The sequence below is a fragment of the Aythya fuligula genome, chromosome 2 (assembly GCF_009819795.1).
Source record: "Aythya fuligula isolate bAytFul2 chromosome 2, bAytFul2.pri, whole genome shotgun sequence".
In the NCBI taxonomy this organism is placed as follows: Eukaryota; Metazoa; Chordata; class Aves; order Anseriformes; family Anatidae; genus Aythya; species Aythya fuligula.
Genome location: NC_045560.1, coordinates 138,533,651 through 138,561,551, shown reverse-complemented (window position 1 = coordinate 138,561,551; position 27,901 = coordinate 138,533,651). Strand labels below are relative to the sequence as shown.

General features: G+C 42.2%; 1 protein-coding gene across 1 annotated transcript; it reads left to right on the top strand.

Moving 5' to 3' along the window:
• Positions 1 to 27: 27 nt before the first annotated feature.
• On the top strand, positions 28 to 26,102 carry AZIN1 (antizyme inhibitor 1). The gene is made up of 12 exons (XM_032180937.1): positions 28 to 324; positions 5,841 to 5,978; positions 12,936 to 13,133; positions 15,245 to 15,418; positions 15,720 to 15,892; positions 19,499 to 19,633; positions 21,098 to 21,179; positions 22,450 to 22,524; positions 23,463 to 23,628; positions 24,202 to 24,320; positions 24,519 to 24,733; positions 25,428 to 26,102. Exons 3-12 carry the CDS (start codon positions 13,032 to 13,034, stop codon positions 25,537 to 25,539), a joined length of 1,353 nt encoding a protein of 450 aa, XP_032036828.1. The 5' UTR covers positions 28 to 324; positions 5,841 to 5,978; positions 12,936 to 13,031; the 3' UTR covers positions 25,540 to 26,102.
• The last annotated feature ends 1,799 nt before the right edge of the window (positions 26,103 to 27,901 follow it).

The following is a 27,901-nucleotide window of genomic DNA, read 5'->3' as shown; positions in this document are numbered from 1 at the left end:
GCGCTGCCGGCGGCGCCCCCTTCTCCTCTCGTCGCCGCTCGCCTCGCCGCCCGGTGGCCGTGCTCCTGCCTCCGTTTCTCTCTTCCCCCTTCCCCCGCTGCCGCAGCCCCCCCAGCCCGGCCCGGCTCCGTCTCTCTGTGCCTGTGCCCTCCCGTCCCGGCGCTGCGCTGCGCTAACCCCCCGCCGGTCTCCCCCGCAGCCTATGGCCCTGGAAGGCGCCGCTGCCGCCGCCTGTATTTCTGCTGTAGGTTCCCACATCCCTCTTTAAAAATTCCGCCGAAAAAGAGAAGACGATTTACCAAATCTTTCGGGCCGTTATCTCACGTGAGTACCGGCGGCGGGGTGTCCGTCTCCCCCCCCCCCCCCCCCCCCTTACACCCTCCCCACCACCGGGCTGGGGTCGGTGCCGGGGCTCCCGGCTCGGGGAAGGGGGCGGCGGGCGGGGAGGGGGCTCCGTGCCCCTTGGGGTGGGGGTGCAGGAGCCGTCCCCGATCCCCCAACCGCAGGGGGGGACGGAGCAGCCCCGGGGAGCGCGGCGGGGCTGCGGTGGGGGCTGCCCCTTCCCCGGGGCTCGCCCAGCTGCCACCACCACCGGCGGCGGTGGATGGAGAGCAGCGGGGCTGAGCCACAGCCGGGGCTCCCCCGCGGGGTCGCCGCTAACCCGGGGACGGGAGGAGGAGGCTGCAGGGCGGCGGGAGCCCCCCCAGCTCCCCGAGCCCCGGCGGGGGTCAGCGGGCTCCGCGCTAACATGGCGGCCGGCAGCGCCCGCGGCGGGCGGGAGGCGGCGGGGGGAGCCCGGGCACCCACACCGGCTCCGGGGCCGCTCCGAGGCGGCCGCCGCCGCCTGACGGGGCCGGGCTGGGCTGTGAGGGGGCGGCGGGGCCGGGAGGCTCCGGGGGGAGCGGGCTCGGGGCTCGGCGGCGGCCCTAACATGGCGGATCCCCGTGGAGGGGGCTGCTGCGCCGCTGCCTTCCCCCCGAGCCGAGCCGAGCCGGGCTCGGTGGTGGTGGTGGAGGGGGGGGGGCGTGGAGGTGGCCGCCTGAGGGGGTCCCCTCGTCCTGAGGCAGCGGGGGCTGCGGCCCCGCGGGGAGGGGAGGCGCCGCGCCTCGCCGCCTTGGTGCGTGAGCCCCCGCGGTGCCGGGGTTGTCACAGCGCTGAGCCGAGTGTCCCCAGCTCGGGGATGTGACAGGAGGAGAGGCTGGAGGAGCAGCAGCAGCAGCAGTGCTCGTGGCACGGCGGAGGCGTCGCTCCTCGCCTGCTGCTCAGAGGCCATGTTGTGCGTCGCCCTGGCCAGCCATCCGGGTTCTCCTCCCTCCCGCGCTGTCACAGCGCCCTGCCCCGCACCTGAGGGGCTGGGGTGGCACAGGGTCACCTCACGGGGGGACCTCGGCCGTCCCCCTCCCTGCTGCCCCGCCGGGGGATCGCCACAGGGAGCGGCGGTGACGGGACGAGGCGTGAGGGTGCCACACAAGTCAGGGGGTGTTGCACAAGCACAAGTGGCTCTTTCCTGCACGAGACGGGGGATGACGGGGCAAATTGCCTTAACGCAGAGCTACCAGGGAGTCCAGCAGGGAAAGGGGACGCCTTCCCCCTCGTTCAGCTGTCTCCTCCTGCATCCAGAGGTGTGTTTCTCCCTCCCGAGGAGCAGAAAAGATGAGCAGAAGGCAGCTTGTCTCAAGGACGCACGCTTTCCCCTCCCCTTGGTCAGCCAGTCGGCGCGGCGGCAGCAGGTTTGGTGCTGCTGGTCCTTCTGGAAGTCTCCTGCTTCAGCCTCCTTCGTGTGGTGGCCTCGGCCAGCCCCTGTGGTCCAGCTGGTGGCTTTCGGAAAGCGTAGGGCAGGGAGGCAGTCAAGTGGCGGCAGCTCAGTTCTCGTGTGTGTGTAAAATGTGTGCCTGGGTGTGCTGAGACCCCGCTCAGGCTCAGCATGGTGTGGGACAGGGGTGAAGGGGACTGCGAGCACAGGGCACCTGGCACAGACGAGGAGGATGCCATCGCACCCTGCCACCAGACCGCACCACAGACCCTACTCCGTCAGCTGTGGCCTCATTCAGAGCCCAAGAAGGTGTGTGGCTGTGCTGGGGGGATCCCCGTTGTTGCAACGAGGACAGCAAGCGTGCTGAAACCTTCTCCCAGCCCTTTCCAAAGCGCATCTTCTGCGCTGTGTAACCCCGCGCAGGCGGTGCGTGCCAGCAGACGGGAGAAGCGCTGCGTTTCAGACCTCTGCAGCAGCCGCCGGTGACTGAGCATGATTCGGCCGTGTCCTGCTCCCGGCCGAACACAGCCGCCCTGCAGGAAAACACGGCGCAGCATCCAGCAGAGCGGCTGGGGTCTACCTCCTCCCCAGCCAGAAGCGGGGCTGGGTTTCCTGCGCTGCGTGGCAGAGGGTTGGGGTGGGTGCTGCCCCACTCCCACCTTCCACAAGCTGCTGGGCTCCTGCCTCCGGAGCCCCTGCACTTGCTCGCCATTCTTCCCCCATAAACGTGAGAGGCAGCGGTGGTGGGGGGGCGGTGGGGGTTGTGGATAACAGTGATGGTAGGAGGGGTTTGTTCCAGTCTGGACTGGTCCAGTCTAGTTCTTTCCTTCCTGTCACCCTGTGAACAATGCTGCTGCCGCTGTGGCTGATGCTTGCGACACTGCAGCCCCCTCCCCATGTGTGTCGGGCAGGGGAGGTGCCCCCTCCTCTCCCCTCCTCTGCCTGGGGTGGGCTGAGCAGGCTGGCCAGCCTCCATCCCTCCAGGGGAGAGCGGGCAGCCTCCAGCTCCGGGGAGCAGGCTGTTAAACCCGAGAGAAAGAGGGGTCTTCACAGCAGTTTGTGTGGGGTGGCATCCCTCGGTGCTCAACAGCAATGCAAAATCTCCTCCTGCTTTGCTGGAGGCAGGAGGAGGACTCACTGCATCCACCAGCGCTGCAGCCTGCCTGGAGGCGAGCAGCTCATGTGTCTGGGTTTGCCTGGCGTGCTGGTGGCTTTTTTTTTTTTTTCCTTTAAAAAGCCTAATGCCTTTTTTAAGGTGTATATTCGGGGTAATGCTCAGCCGGAGCGTATGATTTGAAAATGATTCAATCTCTCCAATTAAAGGAGGGACAGAGTGCTCTGGCAGGGAATTTAGCCTGTCCCTTCCTGAAAGGATGCTTAATCATGTAATGGACTAATTTGGATATAATGGCAAATTTCAGTTCAAAACACTCCTGATCCAGTGCAGGAGAGAGCGTGGTCAATGGGAGGATTTCTGGCAGACCCGCGTGCTCCTCAGGACAGCAAGCAGAGCTGCGATTTCCCTCGGAGACTGCCTCACCGAAATGCCTTGGCACTGATCTGGGAAAGACCCATTGTACCAGAAGAATAGCTCGGTTTATTTGTGGACCAGAGTAACTTTGGTGCCTCCGAGTCTGTCTGTCGCTCTAAACGTGTGAGGTCATTGCTAGATCCTTAGGGTTTGGCCCTTGGGTAGTTTAGCTCAGATCATTGCGAGACCTCTTTTTGGAACCTGGGAGATGCCCGGGATCATCTTAGTGAAGGAAATTAATTATGCTCAGTTTTGTGGGTCTATCTGTATCATATTTGGGGGACCAGATGAGCTGGAAAGGGCTCATGCGGGTGCTCACAGGGCTTATCAGGCAGATGCAGTTGTTTGGCAATGCTGCGTTCTTTGGGCAACTGTGGGGGTTATTTTGTTCTCAGGTGAGTGCTACTGCTTGGTATAAAGTACTGCACTTCTGGTTGAGCTGCAGTCAGACTCAGGGCACCTGCTGGTATGCGTACAGATGGCAGATAAATACACGCACATAGGTGCCGCTTGGTTATTAAAAGGCAAAGCTGCCCCCTTGTTCGTTCCCACAGAGCTCGGTGTTTTAGCAAAGAGCATTTTTATACCTACTTTAACACCCTTAAACAGTGGAACTTCTTGTGCCTCATCACATGGGCAGTTTCTCTAAAAATGGGGTTGTCCTCCTCTATTATGGGCATCTAGCACGTTTCTGTGGCTTAAAATGGTAGTCCTGCTCTACTACCACGGAGCAAACTAACTCTTAGCTTACTCACTTGCCTTCTAGAATAAAACTAGTAGGATTTGAAATGCTCATATCCTACTGTTTCCAGCTCCGAGCATTTAATACTGGCAAATCTGCACGAAAGAGGCAAGTCAGAGTATTTTTTATACACATACGTAGTTTCTTCAGATAAATAATCCTCATCTAAAAGAAATTCTGGAGAGCACTTGGATCTCAGCACAGCTCGTAGTTAACTATTGTTAAAGAAAATGATCATTTTTCACTCCAACACCCTGGAAACTTTTTTTGCGTGCTTTCTCCTTGGCACATGTGGGAGCATTTATCAGAGTAGTACTGCTGATGGTATTTGTCTGAAGCACAGCCTTTTAGGTTTTGCACTAAAGGGTCATGTGCTGCGCCTAGAAGCAGCAGTTTTTAATGCCTTGTTCCCCTAGGAAGGTGGACTCAAATCGGTACGAGTCCTTGAGCGTAATCAGAGCAGCACAGAGGAGCTCCTGGTTGATTTTACAAAAACCAAGTGCTGGCTGTTCTTAAAGGTGTTGTATGCATAATCTGAAAACAAAACATCACTGATTTCTTGCGTTAATGAAAGAAAGGGATGATTAACTACAGTGCACGTACATTAATCCTACCTGGCAGAATTCCTGAATACCTCAAACAAGTCTGAAGGAGCGAGGCTTATTTTTGATACTGGATGCTAATGCTAATCTTCATGCTAACGCTGGAGAGATTGCTCTGTAGAGTTGCTGTGAAAAAGTTGCCCTGGAGGTAGGGTACAGCTGTTTAGCTTTCTAATAGCAAGAATAACTGGAAAAATACACTTTGGCAGTTTGCTTAACCGTATTGTGGTTGAGAAGATGATAGCCTGGGTTAGGCGATTCCCAGAAGCCAGGTTCTTGTAGTCTGCGCTTGTAGGCTCATTTAAATAATGGGAGCAGCAAAGGTTTATTTATTTATTTTTATTTTTTTTACAATCAGTCGGTGCATTCCCCATTTCATGCCGTAGACCACAGCGAATTTGTGGAGATCTTGGTGTGTGTGCTGGGTTTACGCGAGGCCAGCTCTGTACTGTGTTGGAGTCCCTGAAAATGACAGCTCCTTTCCGAGGGCACAGCTTCTCAGCGGGGCTGGTTTGTGTCTGCCTGACTGCCTTTCATGTTCCTCGGACTGTTTTCTGTGATTGCTTTACCTTAATTTGAGTAAACTGGCCTTCTAAGAAGCTGCCTTGGTGTTATGTGTAACATCCTTAGTCTTTAGGGGCCAGCCAAAATGTTTCCTCATTCCTGAAGGCGAGCCTGAGTTTCTTTCTTTTTTACTGTCTTGCTCATCTATGGATTTGTACCTTTGGTGTTGAGCCTCACTATATAAGGCCCTGTTTTCACCCACATATCAGGTCCATTCACAGCAAAGAAAGAGCATGTGGCAAAGGAATTACAAAGTAGAAAGGAACTGGGGTTGGAACCAGAAAAATTGCAACAGTTACAGGGTTAAAAACATTTTGGGGCGGGTAGTCCAGTATTAAGGACTTCCATACAGCAGGCTGGTGTAGAGCTCTTTGCCTCTGCTTTAAAAGTCTTCCAGCTCAGACGATGAAAGATGAGTACAAACAAGCAGTTCCCATGTGTCCTACCAGTGCTCCATACACCTGACTTGGTCTGGCTTGGAGTTCATGAGTTGAAAACTGGGCATTTTATGTGATTATAGACTTTCACAGCTTGAAGTTGCAAGCCTCCTTAACTGCAGCACTAAAAATGCGTGTCCTGTGTTTTAAGATTAAGCTTTTATTTTGTTCTGGTGATGAAATTTATTTTTGCGTGTGTTTCTCCCTACAGGGCAAAATCTCTGATCAAGTTTACAACTATCCAGAGGGCTTAGGAGAAGTGCTTTATAGAGAACAGTTCGACTTCAACGCTGAGCCACCTTGGGAACCTAGCTGATGATAGTAGGGTTCCATCTCCTAACTTGTCCATGTAAGTCTTTTTTTTTTTTTTTTTTTTTTTTTTCCCCTCACTCCTCATCTGTATGCAGCAGGCTAAGTACTTCCAAAAATGTGAACAGTATGTGTTGGCTTTCTGAGATACAAAATAACTGTCTTTATGTAGCTTAGCAAAAATTGGAAAGCAGGAGCGTGCGTGGTATCCTGGGCTCTCATTCAAGGTAGCACTGTAATTTTTTTACTTACCTAATACTTTTCTCAGCAGCGTTATCTGATCAACTTCTGTGGGACTTGAACATGTGTTAGGAAACTTTGTACTTTTCTGCACTAGGGCCACGGGCTACAGAAATCTGAAAATAAGCTGCAGTAGCTTCAGTCTCACAGTGGGAATTTGGAAGTTAGGAATTTGCACTGCCTGACCATGATTTGCTGAGTATTGTGTGATTTCTGAGGGTGTTTTACACTGAAATAGTTAAAATTTGCTATTGTAAACTGTAACTAATGCTGATCAAGGGTGTGCCTTCCCAAATGCCCGTCTCCATTATTTGCTAATTATTATTCACTTCCACAAATAGTTGTAGTTGAGCTACAGTAGAATGTGGAATTCTGCGTTGGATGGAAATCATGCACCAATTATAAACCTCTTTAAATTTAAAGAGGCAAACAGTTATTAAAGCAAAACAAAAGCCGTGATAACTGAAAACAAGTGAACGCATGTAGTTGGTCTTAAGGAGCACAGAAAACTCTGGAATGTGTGTGGTTATCCTGTTCTGCTAACACAAAACAATAGCTTTATGTGGTTTTAACAATACCCTTAAATGCGTTTGTAACATCTGAGTTAAGCTGATTTTATACAGTCTTGCTTCTTGTCAGGCTATCTGGTGTTTTTGTTGTTTGGCTTAGCACCTACAAATTATATAAAGCTTCTAAACGTCAAACTTCAGAATGAGAATGGTTAAGTGCATTTAACTGATAAAGGCACTTTTTAAAGACCACAAAGAGTTTAAATACCAGTTCTGTTGGTATGTCTCCTAATAAGGTACTTCACATAGATGATGCTGTCCTTTGAAAATACTGCAGGAAGGGAAGCACAGGGTGAGCTTGGCTTATCGTGATTTCTGTCTTTTATCTCCAGAGGTGGTGTTCTTCTGGTTTTGTCTGAAATGTGCTGGAATTAGCCAAATATATCTGGTTCTATTTAGTTCAAGCGAATACAGCTGACACTGAAAATTTTCTATATATTGCTGCTGTTTTGTAGGTACCAACTTCTTTTTTGTAAGCAGATCCGAGAAAATTCTCTTGCTTAGCTTCTGAGTTTCAGTTCACTTTTGAATATGGGTAGGACTTTCTAGCGTGACGTTTTGCACTTCAACAGCAGTAAAGGAAACAAGCAATTAAAAGTTAGCAAAGGCAGCAAAATTGTTAGGAGGAAGGAGAGCATATAGTGCAACATCTTAAGGTATTGGAAGTGGATTTTATTTTTTTAAAACAATTCTGAAGGAATTTTGACTTCGAAGTTTTGTTCTTTGTGGGGAGGGCTGCTCTGGTACCTCCCTAACTAGTGGGCCGATGTGCTGCAGCGTGTAGCACAAGGTGTAGCTTGTCCTGGAATGGAAACACCGCTGGATTTGCTGGATTTGTGGCTGAAAGTTCAGCTGCTCTGCATGCTTATTTTGCTCTAGGATCTATTATGTCTTTAGTGCTAATATACTGTCCACAAATAAACCAGTTCAATATTGAACGTAGAGGTGATGTATGTAGCGGTACTCCGTAAGTGTTTGCCAGTAAATCTGCGTGGCTTGGTGTGCTGAAGCATGGGTAATTGCCTCCAACACAGCTAAGATGTATTTAAGTTAGCCAGCTAATTGGTAGTTTGAGTCCTGTTCAACTTGTAAAGTGATTTAATGGGGAAAAAGGTCAATTGAGCTTTTAAACATAACTATTAATCTTATATTGCAATGGAACTTAAATAAAAATCTTCTGTCTGAAGGTATACTTATATTCCCATTAAACTTGCTTCCTTTTTATAATTCTCTCCCTCCCACTTCTGTCCTTGTATCAACGCTGGCCAAGGAAGAACTTGGGGTGTTAGTTCTGTCTTGCTCTTCAAGCTCTAATTTCCTGAGCAAACAGTTTGGCAGCTGAGGTCTGAGGTGTTGCTGCTTTGAAAACCTGTTCTATTTATTGCTGTGTCTGGCTGATTGGAAATGGAGGGAATTTCCAATGGAAAGCTGACCTATTAAGCAGCCCTGCTTATGCCCAGTGGGAGCAGGAGTTATTTGGGCTGGCTGGCCTTTCAAGCTCTCCTGCCTTTCTGTCTGAATGGGGCTGGGAGCACAGTAGAGGGCCACTGGGCAGCATGGAGAGTATTACAAGTGCCTGGTAAGTGTGGGGAGAGGGAAGGGAAGTGAGGTAGCACTTCTCTTTCATGAGAGTGCAAGCAAATGTGGTACCACAGAAGCATACGTGCGATTGCAGGAGTACATATGCCTTTTGGGAAGCTTTGCTGGCTTATCAGCTTTGAATAATGTATTCAGACATCAAGAAAGCAGAAGAAAGTTCTTGAAAGCATGGATGTTGCGGAAGAAAATGTGAAATGGGGCGTTATTTCTGAGTACCTCCTCCTTTGCTCGCTTTCTTCTTCATCACAGATGCTTAGTTACATGGCTCATTTAATGGTGTGAAATACTGCTGAAGGGAGGCAGGGGGAATTAACCTGAACCGTGCAGGTATTCTGCAGTGACCCTCGATGGATTTGCACAGAGAGGCAAATGGAGTGATGCAAAATGCCCAAAGTCATTGTAAATAGAGAAACCTGCTTCAGGATTTGCGTTGCTTGGGTTGAGATTGTGTTCAGCTAACTGAATGATGAGGACACAAGTTAGTGAAACAGCATCTTGGAATACTCCTTAAAGATGTTCTGAATATAAATGGGCATTTCTTGTACTGAAAACAAAGGACTCGTGTTTCTACTTTCCTAGTATATCAGCTTCTGTATTTAATTGGCAACGTTAGTGATAATGCTTCAATTTTTTTGATCTTTTACTCTTGAAGAACCAGTACAGTAAGGAACGTGAGATGAAGGTCTTCTGAGTCTTTAAGATTTTTGCATTGGCATAATTGTTAATCTCATAAATATTTATTTTGTCTACTGAGACGGGTAGTTGAAAGGCATTATTGGGAACCTGTCTGGTTTGTGGAGACTTTGTTCTCTGCAGAGGAAGTTTTTAGTGGAGGAGAAAAAAAAAAAAAAAAAACACAACCTTTTTTTCAGGCCAAACAATGTGTAATTCTGACAACAAAAAGAAAAAAATTGGAAGCAATGAGTTTGTTATGGATGCTTGCATATGACAAGCATGTGTTTAGTCGCTTTTCAGAGTATTTTAATTTTTTTGTGTTCCAGATGTTTGCGTTAATTGCAGTGTTTACATATCTGAACTTTAAGATAAAAGTTCTTCATCTGGGAAATCATTGTGTTAAATCTTGAAGAGCCTGAGGATGTAATGCTTGCTTCAAAGAAAGCAATTGCATGCCTATGTAGAAGTCTCACACCACTTGACAGCTTTTGTTTGCTCTTAAATATATGTCCTGGAGCACTGTGCAGGCTAACACTTTGGGGAGTAAAATGGGTGGTGTTACCACATGAAGTTTGTCAAATTATGAGTTGCATTATGTCAGCGTTCCCAGTGTGGACTGAACTCTGGATTGTAATTTCTGATTCTGCCCTACAGATTCGGAAGTCTTGAACCATTCTTCTGTTTTCTTTTGCGTGTGTTCATTTCATATTCCACAGATCTTACCATTGATTCTCCTCCTGCTTTGGGGTGGGAGGTCAGGAGGGGCAGAACAGGGTAAGGTGATACAGCACAATCCCAAATCCCACTGCAAGTGTTAAAGAAAAATCTCTCAAGTATGCACCATTGTATGATGCTGCTGGTAGGAATTCCAGTTTTCTCTGCGTATTTTCTATCTTGCAAGAGTGGAGAGAATTTCTTCCAAGAGCAGAAGAAACTGGAGAGGAGGGTAATGAGCTGGGACTCAGGGTAGAAGTTGGTAGGCTCTTTTACTGGATGCATTTTGCAAAATGAAAAACTTAGATGTCACAGACATGCTTAGAAAAAGCAAGTGCTGTTTAGCAGCCCGGGAGAGGTTATACTAGGTTGTTTATGGCTTCCTGTAAGCTATGCTATTTGTCTGTACTAGTATGGGCTCATTTTTGTCTCTGCTTCTTGATCATAAGATGCTTCTGGATAACTGAATTACGAGAGACAGCGTTTTAGGAAATGACCTTCATCAAAGCTAACAAAAAGCTCTTATTGTGTTAATTAAACCTTGCAGTTGTTTAAAGTTGGTTTGATCAATTAGTTAAATAAAATGCAAATGTTTTTACCGTCTTTCATAGAGCAACTTGCTTGTCTGAAGCTGATCTGTTTATTTTTGCTCTCAAACATTTTTCTTAATCTTCAACTTGGCAGAGTAAGTTGAAGTTAAGTCTTAAGTAAACTGACCAGTTAAGTGTTCACGTCGTTTTTGCTTTCAGGGAGCTCATGGCAAAAAGGCTTCTTCCCTCCCTGTGCTTTATTTAATCCTGCTCTCTTTCCCTCCCACAGGACCGCCCTAAAAGTAAAAATGTAGTTTTTGGAGGAAAGCTGACAACTACAATGTCTCTGTAAAACTACAGACACCACAATCATTGACTATGAAAAAGCTTTATTTTGAAAACGCTACAAAATTAGCCTAAATCCCCTCCATGTAACTCAGACAAATCCTAGGACTTGGAGAGAGAAAAGCCAGCTGCTTGTTTGGACCAAGCTTCGTGTGCAATCAGAGGCACCAGCAATTAGCCTGCAGGGTGTGTGTGTGTCTGAGGCTAAAATCTATTCAGTGCTTGTGACTGCTTCCATTGAGTGTCCAGGGACCTTCCAACAGGACAGATCTGTGCTTCCTCCCAGGGAGGGTGGGTGGAGACGTGCAGTAGTACAGTGGAAGGGACTCATGAGCATCTGCGTGCTTCGGAGTGTAGGAAGTGGCTTGTCGGACTAAAACCAACCAGACAAAAAAAAAAATCCAGCTTTAAAACCCAGTCTGGTACTCTTTTATATACAGCAAATCCTGAATTTAGTTTTGCCTTCAGACTGTTTAGTGGGCTTGTACAATATGTTAGGGAATTGTGAGCTTAGGGTCAGAAATACAGAAACTTGAAAAAAGAATATGAATTATAAGGCTTCTGTCAGCCCAGTCACTTCGTGTGCTTTCATTTGCAGATACTTGCAGTTTTGGTGGATGGGATGTGAGTGGGGAGGGGGAATGAGAAACTGGGATCATGGAAGTTCACCCTATAAAGAGTTACTCTGTCAAAATCTTGTCATTGAGGCTTGCTGAACTTTTCCTAAAGTCATGGAACTGATTATATGTGTTCAAAGCGTATTGTAGGTGCAGAAGCAACACTATATATATTTTTCCTTTAAATTATAATACTCCTCAGTGTAACAAAAGGATTTAGAAAGTTGTAGGTTTTTGAAAGGGCAATGTTGTATTTGAATAATCTGCTGAAAATGGAAATCATTTTGCTTCTGCGTGTGTTCAGCATGGTTGTTTGCTCACTCCTCTCTTCGGGTATTTTTCTTGCAGCAGGACAACAAAAGATCTATTGTAGGAGAAGGAAAGTTTAATGTTTTATTACACAACCAGCATGTTCCTGAGGATGTATGAAATACTTCTGAACTTTATACATTAGGCTGTTTAAGCCATAGCATAAATTTGCAGAAATTTATAGCAGAAGTTATGCGAAGAGAACTAAACTTTGCTGTTACCATTTAAATTATATTCATAGCTTTTCTGCTGTTGACCTTCAGATTTCTAATACTCTGGAATTGTATTGAGTCTTCAGTAAAATGCTGATGCTAGATTTCTTCTCAAGAGGAAAAAATGTGTTTTTTGTACTCTGCTACTGGAAACCACTGGTATTTCACAGAGGTGAATGTGTTCAGGTCTTTGTTCTAATTAGCTGGCAAATCAAGGATACCCATGAAGTACCTGTTCACAGCATGGTAGTGGCTGTGTAAATACGGCTCCAGTGTTCCCGTTTGTTTCATTGATTCCAAGTCAAACTTAATTTGTAAGCTTGTTAGCCTTCCTAAAGGAATTTTAGCTGTTACTCACAAATTTCAAATGGGATGTGACTCTGAAGATGTTTTTCCTGGTTGTTGAAATGTCTGCCACCTAGTCATTGTTTCTGTAGTTATAATTTACTTGCCGCACCGATGTCAGGATTTATCTTACCCTTTCGTAATTGTTTTGGGTCTTCAGGATTCACTGAAGCATATGACTCACTTGTGAGGCAAGTATGCTGAGTAAGAAGCACACTTGTCTTTGTCATTCATCTCCTGGACATTTTATTGAAAATTGTCACTACCACAGAGTAAAATTCACCTGGCAGGAAATAATTCTTTTGAGAAATGTAGGTGGCATACTCAAAATGAATGATCCAGGAAGCACGCAAAGCTCATGCCAGTGTTTTCCCTGCTATTGGCTATAATGACAAGAAGTAAGAGCAACTGCTCCTCAGTTGTCTTTCTTAATATTAGCTTGAAGGGAAGGAAGCTTGAGTAAGTATGTTGTCATATTGCTAACAGTGTTTACCAAACTCATGTTGCAAATGTTGGGTTTTATTTATCTACTCACTCCAGGGAGGTGGTGGAATAAACATGAGACAGCTCATATCATGACCTTAGGAACACCTGAAGCCAAAACCATCGTATTACCCTTTTAGGGTCTCAGTAAAGTATTGTTTTCACATTCAGCTGCAATGTTTCTGGTTTCTATTCACATTTTAAACTGGAAACCTATATTTCTATTATTTTAAAAGCCAAATACAGGTGTCTTTAGAAAACAACCAGCTTTGTTTAATAAATACTATTCTAATTCTGTCAAGAGGTGACGAGTATGCTTTGTGCCTCTTTTCCCATTGGTTTATGTTTTCTTTGTACAGTTTGTTGCATAATTTAAGGACCCGGATTTAAGGCTTGGAAGCCCATCCCTTGTGTTTCTTGGTTTATGACTGTCGGCTTCGCGGAATACGGCTGAGATGAAAGGATTTCTCGAGGATGCAAATTACTCCATTGGCCTGTTGGATGAAGGAGCAACTCTTGCAGATGTTATTGACAACTGTATTTATGAACATACTCATGTAAGTTTTATAAATTTTCCAGATCTTCTGGTTTAGTTGTAAGTCTTCAAACTAGGTCAAGGTATTTAGCACTGATGATCTGACAGCAACAGAGGAACAGTCGGCTAAAATTCACCTTATAAAGTAGTTACCCATTCTAATTTTACTTCATGTTTGTTTTCCTAAGGCTGAATTCTGTTGGGGAAATTTGGACAGCAATTGTTACCTCCCTGAGCATGGTTAACAGGAAGGTAATTTTGCTGATTGTCTTAAATACAGGTTCCTATCTCATTCTTCAGAGAAACTTTATTTTCAGTGAGGTTTGTTTAGACCAGGAACCTGAAATTTGACAAGTGTGTATTACTGAGTTAAAAACAATTTTCTGCTTTTTCTCTGAAAATACGCCACAGTTTGGACAAATGCTTGTGCTGAGCCAGCTTAAAGCCATGTTTAAAACTTCTGTGGTCATAATCATATGGTTGTACACCTTCCCGCTACCTTCCCAGGTGTAAGAAGCACAGGTATCAAGACCAAGAACACATTGTGAGGTGCAGCTTTTTTCTTCCAAGATAAATAAACTGGTCTAAAAGCTGTTGAGGCTTAGCAATCAACTGGAAAAAAAAAAAAAAAAGAATAACTCTATGTATACAGTAATAATAGTTTTATTAAAATCAGGCTTCACTCATTTCTTAGGAGGTAGGAAGATGCTGTAGGCTTTGTTTTGTTGACAAGGCTGTAGAAAGAAAGACCTTTATGAAAAACTAAGTTTAATTAGCAAGTCCTGTATCTTTAATATGCCACACCTATGAGTTGTTCACTTTTTTTTCCCTCGGTTTACCAAAACTAATGTTCAAATGCAAGTGCTCATCTATAGTACAGCAAATAGCTAAATCCCATGGCCTTCTGAACTCAGGTAAAGGATTCCCAAATCCTGATTCCTAATATTCTTTTTCTGTCTAGCAAATAAATAGGTAAACTACTGGCAACATGTCATGTCTCCAACCACTGGCTGGCTCACAGAGGATAGCTGCCTCCTGCTGCTTTCATTTACTCCTTTAGCTCAAGGGGTAGAGGCGTGTGCCATGGATCTAAAGCTCCAGATCCCATTCCTGCTGGTGACCCGTACAGGGGGTCAGTATGCTTCCACCCGATGGAATTTCTATTTGTGTTATTTTTTAAACAGAAATAAAGACATTGTGTACAATAAGCCACAACAAAGTTTTGTATCTGCGTTTCGTATCTAGTCAAGTGCTAGAATTAACGTTTGATGTACAGTCTTAATTCAGATTGATCATGTATTTTGTGACGGTCTTTAATATAATTAGGCTATTTGTTTACAGGATTTTTACTGAGTGCACATTATGAACAAATACAGAATGATCAGTTTGGATTTTGGTCCTCTACATCGACATCATGACTTGATACTAAGCAAGACTGTGGTGAAAGATGCACAAGGGAGGGGGACTGTTGCAGTTTACAGAAAATTATCTGTGCATTTTGTTAAAGATTATGTTCTTGACTCTGCAACTTCTAATGTGTTGAATTAAGTTCCTTAAATTCTGCTTAAACTTTGTGCTCCATAAAATGTGGAGAACAGTCTCAATAATGTAATTCATGTAGTCAAATTTATTTTCAAACAAATTTTCAGTAAAATGAGTTATTATCTAGAGGTTGAAGTAATGGTAGTACATTAGTGTTTTTTTTCCCTTGTATAATAAGGTGCAAATTATGTTGAGACTGTGGACGCTTTCATCCCAGTGGATTTTCACCCTCCAAAGAATCGCAGACTTCTAAAAATGCTAAGTTGGAAGTGATTTGTAACCTATTTTGTATTTTTAGATAAAACTTAAAGGCCAAGTACTCAGTTTATCTTTTGTCCAGGAATGTCAGATTATTATCTATAAACCATTCATAGTATCTTTGAAGTGGTAGGTATTACCTTTGAGTTTAAAGCTAGTTCAAATTGCTAGGTAAAAGCACAAACAAGAGAATTGCTCAGGGTCAAACCTAAAAGTTAATAGCAGGTCCAAAAAAAAATACATAATTCTTTATGACTTTTTCTTAGGTTGTTTGTGTTTTGACAGCAAACTCACCATGTCAGGTATTTTATTTTCCTAACTTTGTTATTTTAGACCGGAAAAAGAGCATTTTATGTTGGTGATCTTGGAAAGCTGGTAAAGAAAAACATACAATGGCAGAACGTGATGGCACCGATAAAACCATTTTATCCTGTAAGATGCAATTCTACTCCAGGTGTACTCGAAATTCTGGGAACCCTTGGGATTGGATTTGCATGTTCCAGTAAAGTAAGTGTCCATTGGCTTCATATCTGTATTCCTTATCTCCTTCCATCCTTCCATCTGTCCAGTGTTTTAAAATCAGATTTTTTTAGTAGTAAGTGCCATGGTTATATATAATATAGTCTAAAATGTGAACTTCTCCTATGTTTAGCTGGCTGTTAAAAATCTATTCTTCCATCCTAAAAGCAACGGTTAGTTTTCTGCATCTTATTTGGACTACTTCCTACAGTATGAGAGCACATTTACTGAAAACTCGGTGAAGATAGTACACTTGACTGTGAAACTCTGGTATGCTCCTGTCTTTCAGTCTGAAATGGCATTGGTACAAGGCCTGGGCATTTCTCCTGAAAACATTATATATACAAATCCTTGCAAGCAAGCTTCTCAGATAAAGTATGCGGCAAAAGCTGGGATAAACATCATGACTTGTGACAGTGATATTGAGCTGAAGAAAATTGCACGTAACCATCCAAATGCTAAGTAAGTGTCAAAATTACGCTTTTGCTTTTTACGTTGGAGAGATTTAATTTTGTCTGTATTCTGGGTTGTTTGTTGAGCTGCAGCAATGATACATAGCTTCTTTAATACAACTCACATATCTGTTTTTCTTTTCTCTCTCTGATGTCTGTCTTTAAGGTAGCTTTTTTTTTTTTTTTTTTTTTTTCCCTTCAGGTGTTTCCCTCTCTGGGTCTCAGCTTCCTATATGATAGTAAGGCCCTTGTTTTGGGAGAGAGCTTATAGTAGGGCAGTCTTTGTAGAAAGATTTTGGTCACAAAACCTCTGGAGTCTGGCATGTTGTCATCTGCAAGTCCATTCTTCTGTTTTTATTGCGATTTCCACTTTTTCCTTTAGAATATTCTGTTTGAAAATGAATGGCTTCAGCCTAAGAATGTGCTGAGATTATCAGCAAATCAGCTTGTGCACTGCATCCCATCTAGGGCTTGGATGTGCTGTGCAGGTGTTAAATGTACCTACAGATATTTCCCCACTATTACTGAGAAATCTGACTCCAGTTCTATTTGTAGTCACTTTAGCATTGGCCCAGATGCTTTCAGTAGAGATCATCAAAGCTGATATTCTGTCTGTTTAAAAAAAAAAAAAAAAAAAAAAAAGACTGATAGATGCTCATGTCATTAAGCATCACCTCCTTCACGTACAAAAGCTTTTGCGGTGGGTCACTTTCTTGAAGTCAGGCCTAAGTGGATATTGTATTGCTTCCAAGTGACTTATGTGGTACAGCTTCCTGACAACTTCGTCAGAGCACATTAAAAGATGGGATTCCTGGCATCCTTTTCAGAGCTATTGGTTCTAGGCTGTCCTTAAAGAGTCCTGACATCTCAAAACTGTGGCCATAGTGACAGAACTGGCAAAATTCTACTGAGTCATACAGAGTTGGGAGACTACTCATACCGTGTGTTTGGTTTCTGTTTTAGTCTCATTTTCTTAGGCTGTCTCAAGAGACTCTCTCTCAAAGATACTCTCAAAATACTGCTGTTGGTACTGATCACACTTCATCCTTATAGCAGCCTGTCAGTGTTTTGCATGCTGGAGAGTAGTTCTCATACAAAGAACGTAATCTCTGATAACATACTCTGTGTAAAATGTTAGCCTTGACATACTTCACAAATTTGAGTGCCTTAGCAAAGTTATAGCTGTCTTTTACGTCATTTAGTATTTTTACTAATTTTTATTGGCGCTTTTACAGTTTTTCATTATTTTGTTTTGCCAATTTGCTTCTTTGAATCTAACAGAAAGCCTCTTTTAGAATGAGTTATCTTAATGTCCACAGTAAGGGAAGTTAGGATGCAGATTTTTCTTGAGACAGTACAATTGCCAAACAGAGAAGCAGAATGAAGGAGTTGCACAAACTCTTTGCATATCTTCAAGGATCCCATAGTCTAATATTTGAAATAATTATTATTTATAAAGGACAAGAACTTTGACTTTCCTAAAAACTGCAAATTGCCATCTGTTTTCTAAAAACCTGATCTCAAGTTCTCCTACTTGGTGGAGAGTTGCTTGGTTCTGTTTGTTTTTAATTTGAATTCTTATTCAGGTCATTAGAGCTTCAATACTAAAGTGATAACTATGGGCTTTATTTTTCTTTCTTGGTACATTTTCAAAATGTCAAAGCCTTTATGTAGCCTTGTTCTTCCTATGTATGGTAGCCACAGCTAGGTTGTCTTCTGTAGATAAAGCTAACTGCACTCTGGCAGAGGAAGTCCTGCTTAGGAAACTGTAAATCTGCTCCTCCTAATTTTCAGAAAATCTTTAACTTTGCGCAATAACAGCTACAGATGGGTCTCTAGCTTTTTATAATTGATGCATCTGTCTTTGGAAGTCTCAGTAACTTGAGTGATTACAAGTTTATTAAATAAAGAGGAGAAATGTGGGAAAGGAATGCTTCCAGCTTTACTTTCTACCACTTCCTTATAAGAAAATCTGCTTGGAAAAGTCCAAAGGTAACAGCTAAGGTTGGTGGTGTCCTAAGAGCTCCATCAGAAGAATAGTTCTTTTTAAGGATCAATACTTCTTGGGGAAAAAAAAAAAAAAAAAAGGCAAGCTTCCAAGCGTATACATTCTCTATCCCTGCTCTAAGTGGCTGAGATGTAGGAAAAAAGATCATCCTAAACTTCTAGAAAGGAAGAATTACACTTCTTCACAGTGGCTTCCACTAGAGGGAGGGGGAATCTTAGCTGACTTATAATGCTGCTATGACAATTTATCAATAAAATTTAATATAGGGTGTTGTCTTTAAGAAATGTTAATGTAAGGTTACAAACGATAATGTTATGGTTTTGAAATTCTTTAAAGTGTAAAAGAACGGAACATTTAACAGTTTTTAATATGGTCAGCTAAATGCTTTACAAATGTGATTTGAGTACAGAGTTGTCAAACAGAGGTGTCTCTGCTAGTAGAGAAACAGCATGCTAGAGGCTAGGCAGTGTCTCAAGAAGAACAAAGTGATAGACCTTAAAATTAATGAGGATTGCTTGGTAACTGGTGTGAGAATTTAGTTGTTTTTTTCTTTTTTTGCTTTACAAAATGCATTTTAAACATATTGTGAGACATTTGAAAAGGACTTTCAGAAGTCAAGGTAGGTGTTAGTTTGACACATTTTGGCATGACTAGGCTAAATTTGCTTGTTGCATCTCTCAAAAAGAACTACTTTATTTCGGGCACAGAGCTTTGCCATTTGTTTATGCCCTTCCTGCTGGCTGACTGTAACATGCTCCTGAGCAGTCAGTGTATAACACGACACAACTTCTGTTGTGTTTACCACGTGGCTAATAAGGTGATCTTTCTTGTGGCTGGGGGAGTGGGAAAGCCAGTGAGTTTCTTAGCGGGCAGCAGTCTGAATTTGTAAACTTTGGGGGTGTACATGGAGAGGGTTTGACATAAGCATGCCTTTGCCACTCAAGTGTTGTTTAATGCAGGTGAAGGACTGATGCTGAGGCTTGCTGAGCCTACTCAGAGTTAGGCTTTGACCTGAGGGAGGACCTTATCTCACTGCCTAAGGCTGTAGGAGGTGGTGCTGACTGCATTGCTGCTCCACAAGAGCCTGCAGGGAGCAGGGGAAGAGTGGGGACCCCCAAGCCATGCCCCCAGCTGAGGGGGGGCAGAGGGATGTGGCCAGGCTGTACTTTAAATGTGTCAGCCAAGGGTTTTCCAGGTGTTACATCTGACACAAGACTTACTCAAGGGGGGGTTCTCCATCCTCTACTCTGGGCTATGAAGGAGAACAGAGATGGGAAAAGCATGTTACAGTCACTAAGGGTGTTAGGGAAAGCATACTTTATTAGAAGGTAACGTTCTCTTTTATTACAGCACTCAACAGACTCTTGCTGCTACAAAAGAGTCTTAGTTGCTGCATTTCGAAATCCCTTATCCTTGTTGGCTCCATGTTTTAGCCCCTAATTGCTAGTTTTTTCTCTGTACAGGATTGTTTTTATTAGGTTCACTTGACTCATCCATCGATGGAGCTGGAGTCCTGACAACATAATCAACATACTTCTGACAGTCTTCAGGCTTCACATGTGCTGATGATGTAAACCAACTGCCCCAATCATCTTCCCCTTCTCTTAGGCTCTTACTGCACATTGCCACAGAAGACATTACTGCTGATGAGGAGATGAATATGAAGTTTGGCACCACCCTGAAGAACTGTAGGCATCTGATGGAATGTGCTAAGGAGTTGGGAGTCCAAATAGTTGGTGTTAAGTGAGTAACTTCATTGTTCTCTGCTGGCTGAGCTGATGTTTATATGATGTGTTCAAGACTTAGAACTACAGCACAAAAGGACTCTTTTCCCCTTTTTTGGCACTCTCTTTTACAGGGATTTAGAAATAAAACTTCTTGGATCATGATTTTTTGCTTCCCAGCAAAGCATTAATATCCAAGCAAAAACTGGTGTGAAACAAAGTAACTACTACTGACATGGAAGTGATTTGAAATAGAGTATCAAAAATCTTTCTGCTGGTGTTAAAGCAAGGTTTAAAAACCTTTCTTATCCTCTGTCTTTTCTCTTGAACTTCCACAGTAACTTGATTTATTTTTTTTTTCCAGTAATAAATAGCAGACCAGATAAGCTGCTAGTATAACATGAGATAGCTTGGACAGATTTTTGAACAAGGTGAACGTGGGGTTAGATTTTCAAAGAGCTGAGTCTTGTGTCACTTCTTGATCATTCTGAAACAATATTCAGAAAGGCTTTTGACATGCCAGTGACAGGAATTGAATCCTGGTGTTCTGAGAGCTTCCAAATCATCTGTGGTATTTTAATTTTAAGCCTGACACAAAGATTTCCCTGTATGGAGGAAAAATGCACACACAAGTTTTTGTTTCATCTAACTTCAGCTCCTAATGTATGACATTCACAAATGGTTTCAGAAAGCAGTCAAATGAGATGGGTTGTCAAAACAGCAAAAAAGTATTTTAAAACAAAAGGTTTTGGAGATTTAAAACAACTTTGTTTTGATTTAAATCTACCCAGAATTGATGTTAGAGGATAGCAGTACTATAATCATTAAAAATGATGAATCTATTTTAAAAATAGATGACACTACTGAGGAAACAAACGTTTGCTTTAATATCCAAAACATCTGTGCCAACTTCAACCAAGAACACACAGTTTTTGTGTATTCCAAGTTTAAAAAGTCAATGTTGCTCATAACCTTTGTGCCAGATTGGTATTCCTTAAAGAATTGAACAGACTTAGTATGATGGCTCAGATGGGTATCTATGTGCACGGTCTGTCCTGAACTAGCAGACCGTACTAGGAAGGCTGTGGGTGTGCTGGTGCCCACTTTATTACCTCAGCTGCTAGCAGTGTTCTGGCACTGTTTAAGCCTTATGGACAACTTGGACAAGGTTACAAAACCTTGTAACCTCTTTAGGAGCAGAGACTGAAAGGTTCTGTGAGTCTCTTATTTCTTAAATGTGAGCCTGTAGTAGGATATTTTTAGCAGTTAGAGGTTGCTAAGCTAAGCTAGGCCTCATGTGGAATCCAGGGGAAGAGAAGGCAATCATCTGGGTGTGTTCTTTACACTGTCAATATATAATGCAGACTTGTCTTGTGCCACTTGGAAACAAATTACTTCCCCTACTGTTGTAGATAATGAAACAATTTGCTTGGTCTGAAAGCTGCAAGGTTCTGTGCATTAACAGTGGTTTTATTTCTTTCAGATTTCACGTTTCAGGCTCTTGCAAGGAACTGCAAACGTACATTCATGCTATATCTGATGCTCGGTGTGTGTTTGACATGGCTGTAAGTAGGAGATAACTCCTCTGCATGTGCTTCAGTAGAGGATCTGTTCTATTCTAATCAGACTAACAAGCCAACCGCAGTGTTCCCAGAGTGTATCCATGTAGGGAAAAACCTTCTAATAAGGCACTAAATGCTTCATCGTGAGGCATGTGGTAGAGGTAAAACAGACCTTACGATCTTCTTGTGGACAAAAGTTAATGAACGCTGTCCCACTGACAGAGTAGCCTAGCGTGCCAGTATTTTTACAGTTTTTATAGTTTTTAAAATTTTTTTTCAGACACCACTGTGCTGATATATTTACATAAAAAACAAAGATACTTGCTAACATGACCTACTTTCCAGAAAAGAATGAAGCTAAATGGTTGAAATAAACAACTGCTGTTACTCAGTATTCATTTTCAAATAAAATCATTTCCTTGCTTTGGTAAAGGCTTCTTGAAATTCAAATCTCAAATACTGCAAATACACAATTGGCTTTTTAAGTTATATTAAATTGTTAACCATTTGTATCTCATTATTTATCACGATAGAACTATTAACCTGGTGTACATGATTTCTGAGGTGGTTTGCCACGATGCTTATATGTTAAAGATGCCATACATTGGTGGTGGGAGTCTGAATTTGGATGAAGAATGGATTTATTAGATGCTTCAGATGACTCGTGTAAATGAGTCTGACATGTTCTACGTGTATTTCCCATATTGCGAAATTCAAAAATCACTTCTCAAAGTATTTTTGTATAAATGGGAAGCCTATAAACTAAATAGAGAAGAATCTAAATTAATCTCTTTACTCTTATTATTGCAGTTAGTGCATTACCTGTAACAGGTTACACACGGAGGGCAACAAAACAGAAGTTCTCACTGATGTTTGTGTGAATTCATTGTAGCAGACTTGTCACACAAGCAATATCTGAAAGACTTGTATTATACAGATGAGTGAGTCCATAACTCCTGTCAAAATGCACCACCCTGATCCACAGATATTGTCTGACTATAACAAATACCACAAAATGGGAGTTGACATTGCTGTGGGACTTCTACGTGAGAATTGTGCAACCAGCTTCTATTGACATCCTAATGCTATTACTACTAGGTTTCATGGAGCTGCACTAATTTTTACTATGATACAACTTGCTCACTAGACTATACTTTGTTAAATATGCTCAAAATATAACCTGATAAAAAAATATCCACAGTAAAAAGCAACTTTTTTTTTAACAGTTACAGTTGTCTCTGTATTTATGTTCTGTTCTGCCTATGTATTTTAGGAAGAATTTGGCTTTAAGATGAACATGTTGGATATTGGTGGAGGCTTCACAGGTTCAGAACTTCAGCTTGAAGAGGTATGCAAAGTATTGAAAGTTCAAACTCTTATTTTGATCTAAGTTTAAGTGTTTCACCTTCAAACAGCAACTAACGTTGATAGCTGAAGCTTACTCTAAATTCCATGCTAAACTGTAAGCCATAAGGTCCAAATAATTGGTTTTACATTCTTTATTCTGGGTAGTATAATCAGTCCTTTTAAATCGCATCTGTATTGGGTAAACCCTGATTTCCGTAGTTCAATCTGTGACATAACTTCTGCTAAGGTGAATTGGGCCAGTAACTTTTTTAGTGGCTGACTATGTATTGTAGGTTTAACTGATTGCTCTTGCATGGTTTGGGCAAAGACTGCTTAGCATGCTTTGGATCATAAACTGTATTGCTACTGTACAAAAGCTTCAGGCACTTTGCTTTAGAATTGAAGACTGATAGCTTTGCTTTTAAATGAAACTTTTAACATGGATTTGGCATAAATTGGATCTTAATTCTTAATCTTAAATAATCAAAAACATGGCTTAAGATTTGAGCATCAGTGTTAAAACACTTTATGTTTCTAATGCAAAAACATTCAGAACCAATCACACAAAGGCACTTTTGCTGTTCTTCTGGCTTTGTATGTAACTTCACATTATCTGTTGTGCCAGAGAAACTTTGAAATGAGTTTTGTTGTCTTTAGTGAACCTCAGCATGAGCTTTGGCTGGGAGGAGGGACTGTATGATACTCAGGCTCATGGTGTTCAATTGTCAGTTTTCAGCAGAATGACCTATATTTAAACACTTTTTCTTTTTTGTAAATTTTGCACTTCTGGGTAAGGATACTTGTCATGATAGAGGAATAAAGTAAGCTTTTTGTCATGCTTTCTAGAACTGTACACTGCTGTCTTCAGAGGGGGTATGTGTGTGACATACATGTATAACCTGAGTTACATGTGTCCTATTTGTGATTTCAACTTCCTAGGTTAATCATGTCATCAGGCCACTGCTGGATGCCTACTTTCCTAAGGAATCTGGTGTTGATGTGATTGCAGAGCCTGGATGTTATTATGTTTCATCTGCATTTACACTAGCAGTTAACATCATTGCAAAGAAAACTGTTGAGTATGACAAACTTCTTCCTTCTGGAAGTAAGCAATGTGTTTATCTTTAGTGTGCTCTGAATCGGTAGAGACAACTGCTCGCTACTTTTAGCCAGGATGGAGTAGTTTGTTCTGGCATGTATTTAATATATACCTTTTGCTGCATTGTAAACCACCTTTTGGGTTCTGACCATATATTATAAATGTAACAAAGAAAATGAAATGCAGAGGTTTGGGATTTCTGGTTTATTTATTAGGTTTAACTTGTCAGTGCTTAAACCTAGATTAGGTGCTTTACATCAGGTGTATTGGAAGGGTCTATATTAGACTAACGTGGAAAAGTACAAAACCAAGCTGATTTGTTGTCTGCTAAAGCAGACATTGGCCTTATATTCTTTAGTGATTGTTTCTGAAAATACTTATTTTACTAAGCCTCACATTTAATATTCCAACTGAATTGTTAATCTCATTTTGTACCGATTACTCTGCCCATAATCCTCCCATTCTGATACATGGACTCCCTTTTCAGGGGAAAACAGTTGACTTAAGTAGTTTTTCTGCAACCTAACTTATGACTGAAAAAATACATGCAAGATAACTACTTTTTCTTACTTCTTCCAGTGGAGCAAGCCAGGAATGATGATGAACCAGTATTTACATATTACATAAATGATGGTGTTTATGGTTCTTTTGCGAGTAAATTGTCTGAGAAACTGAATACTAACCCAGGGGTTCACAAGGTGAGTCCTTCTGTATTCTTCAGAGATAGGCCTTATCGTTACAATTTTATTTTTATAACATATATTTAATACATATATACAATATATTAAAAAAAAAAAAATCATGTGTATAGTTATTTGTAAAGTTATCCTTTTGTATACTTGAACATTTTCTTACTGAATAACTAAAGCCAGAATTACTGGTACATTTCTGTATAGAAATACAAGGAAGATGAGCCTCTGTTCGCAAGCAGCCTTTGGGGTCCATCCTGTGATGAGCTTGATCAAATTGTGGAAAACTGTCTTCTTCCTGAGCTGAGCGTTGGAGATTGGCTGATCTTTGATAACATGGGTTCTGGTACCTTAGGTGAACAGTCTACCTTTAACGACTATCAGAGGCCACTGATTTACTACATGATGTCTTTCAGTGACTGGTAAGAAAATTCTTGATAGCTGCAAGATTTCACTTGTTTCAGGAGCACATGCATGCAGCCAGATATAAACTATTTTTATGATGGCAAATACAGGAAGATGCAACTGAGCAGAAGAGTGTGCCTTTTTCGCGTGGTGTGGTTCTTTTTTAATTATTGTGTCTGACTTTTGCTAAGAGTAAACTGAGAGCTGTAATAACATGCCTACTTTGCTTTAGGGTTGACAAAGGAGAGCATAACATGAACTGTTGCGAGTTTATTGGTAGCTGCTCCTGAGTCATGTTCAACATCAACTGTTGAGGTTCCCCTAAGCCAACTGGGAAATTTTACACTTAGAAGACTTTGCGTTTGCAAACAGTTAGGAAGAATGACAAAATTCCTAATACAATTCCTAATTGTAACTTGTATTGGTATTGGCATTGCAGGTTGTAGTCAGGAAGGGTCCTAGCACTGCTGTATGGACAGTAAGAATTGGGCCATGTTCCAGTGCCTAGGGAGCCAGGTCCCTGCACACCTGTCAATGGAGCCACAGCTCTTTTGTGTCTGCCACGAACGTGCATAGTCGGTTCTCCCCTCTGCTGAGACTGAGGTCAACATATCCAGGGGCAGTAGACTTCAAATGCTATTTCCAAGGCTGGTTTCTGAAATTAAATTGTACACAAGCTCCTTGTTACAACTCATACTTTTCTTGCTGCAGGGATGAGATGCAAGATGCTGGAATTACTTCAGACACATTGATGAAGAACTTCTTCTTTGTGCCTTCTTGCATTCAGCTGAGCCCAGAAGACCGCTTTTCCACTGCAGCTTAAACAGGCATTAACGCTTCATTTAGACCTGCAGTTGCAAGTCTGTAGTTTGTCTGGTCAACATTCCAGTGTGGAAGAAATGGAACAATCTTGAATTTCAATTCATTCTCTTCAAAACTTGAAAAAAGTAGTAATAGCTAATGGGGACCAGGCAAAACAAGCTACAGCTACAATTCACTGGGGGGTGGGAGGGTTAGATAATGGCATCCAAATTTAAACTTAAGTTTGTGCAACCCCTGAGCGTTTAAATATGCAACAAAATGGATGACTTAGTGGAGATGGAAACCCATCACTTGGGTTCTTCAACAGTTTACATACAAGTACACAGTTTTTATACTAAGGATTCCTGTTAGAAAAGTCTTGTAAAGTTATTGTCTTTCGCCCAGATATATCAAATGTCAGTGGGAGACCAGTGTGATTTCATTAGATGTTTAGTGTATTTAGAATGTGTAAATTTGTGCTTTGAACTGTAGTTTAATAAATGTAAAATTGCATCATAGTATTTGTTCTATTTGACCCTTGATGTATCCCTTGTATGATTGCAATAAAACTTTGTGTAGATTTTACTGTTTTTCAGGCTAACTTTGGGAGGGGCTAGGCAGAAGATACAGCTATAAAATAGATAGATCTGTACAGGACTGAGGAGCCTTCTTCTCTTTAGCCTGTTCTTTCAGCTTTGGGTTAAACAGTAAGTAATTTCAGCTTGATAAATCTGTACAAAGTGAAAGTCGTAAGTTCCTGGAAGGCTAAAATGCAAGTTGTGGTGTTTAGTTCTATAGTATGGCCTTAGCTGCTGTTCTAACACCACATAGCAAACCTGCAATAGATGATAAATGTGCAAAGATGAGGTGGTTTTGTAGCTAGCATGCATGTAGTGCCCCTAAGGCAGCATGGGTTAGTACAGCTTTACAAGCTTTTTTTTTTTTTATGGTGTTCAGTGAGTAGTACGACTTCCAAATTCAGCTCATTCTGTATAGTGTGAACTCTTACTAGAAGGGCTGTGCACTGGACTTTCTTTAAATAAACCCACAAAGTGAAGGTAATGCATACTAACAGAAGTGTGTATGCCAACCGCATCGAGTAATTTGAACTGCTGAAACCATTCAGGGGCTTTCTTTGTTACTGGAGCCTCTGGATTTCTTCTGGGTCCTTTTCTGATTTTCTTACTTTCTCACTTCTTAAATTCATCTCTTGTGTGAGAATTGGGTGGAGGAGTGCCAGGGTCTTGGAATGGCAACTTAAATTCTGAATCCTGTACTCAAAGCAGGGGGATGATGGTGTTTTAAACCTTTAGTCAGAAGCAAAACTTCTACTTTTTGGTTGCAAGTATATTTTAAGTGAGTGCCAGCTGGTAGGAAATCTTAACCTTTCATTCTGTAAGGTGCAAAGATTTTGTAAAATTTGATTTTTTTTAATTTTTTTTTTTTTATTGAAAGTGGGGGAAAAAAATGCTACAGAGCAACCCTGTCAGATTGGACTCAACTTGTCAGAACAGTTCTACCGGCCAGCTTAAAAGTACAAAATGACTTCTGTTTTGACAATGGTCTAGCAATGATAGTGGGAACCCTATGTTCTTTTTTTTTTTTTTTATTGTTTTGTTTTTGAAACCTGAATTACCATCCATCCTTAACTTTCAAGAAGTCAATATGCACCTAGTTCTGTCTACCAGTTAAAGTCTTTCCTTAGGCAAAACGGACTTTACAGTTTTTGACATACAAGCTGTAGTTGTCTAAGGTAACTTAAAAGAATTCTGTTATGCAGTCTTAAGGAAAACAGTTACCTTAGAGGTCAGTTAAAAAAAAAAAGTTACATGATACAGTGGTCAGAGCAGGAATACTCACTGTGCTTGAAGAGACAGCTTGCCATTAAAAACAATCTGGAGTCTGCACACTGCATGTATTTCAACTCAATTTGCTAAGTGTTGCTGTTTGTTTATATTGTTGTTGCCACTCAGCATTTTACAGACAATATAAAAGTGGAATGATTTCTCTATAGTACATGGAGTTAATGTAGCTTTGTCCTGCTCAATACACGTCTGCAACTCCACTGGGTGACTGAGGACACTGCTCTTGCTGACCTGCTGCGACAGCTAGTGATGGTAGTTGGCCTTTCACTGATTATTTTGTCCAGTCCACTCATCTCATATGAAATGTATCCCACCTCTTCGAAGTACTGGCATACACACTTTCAGTCTCCATACCAGTTCCCAGGGAAGATGCAGGGCCATGACTTGAGACAACAATAGGCTACAAAGAGCTTTAAGCTATGCCAGCTGCACATGTACTGAGCAGCTGCACAAGTAATTGGCCTGCATTGGCTCAAAAATTAAAGGTAGTGGTGTGGATCCATCACTGGATGTGTCCCC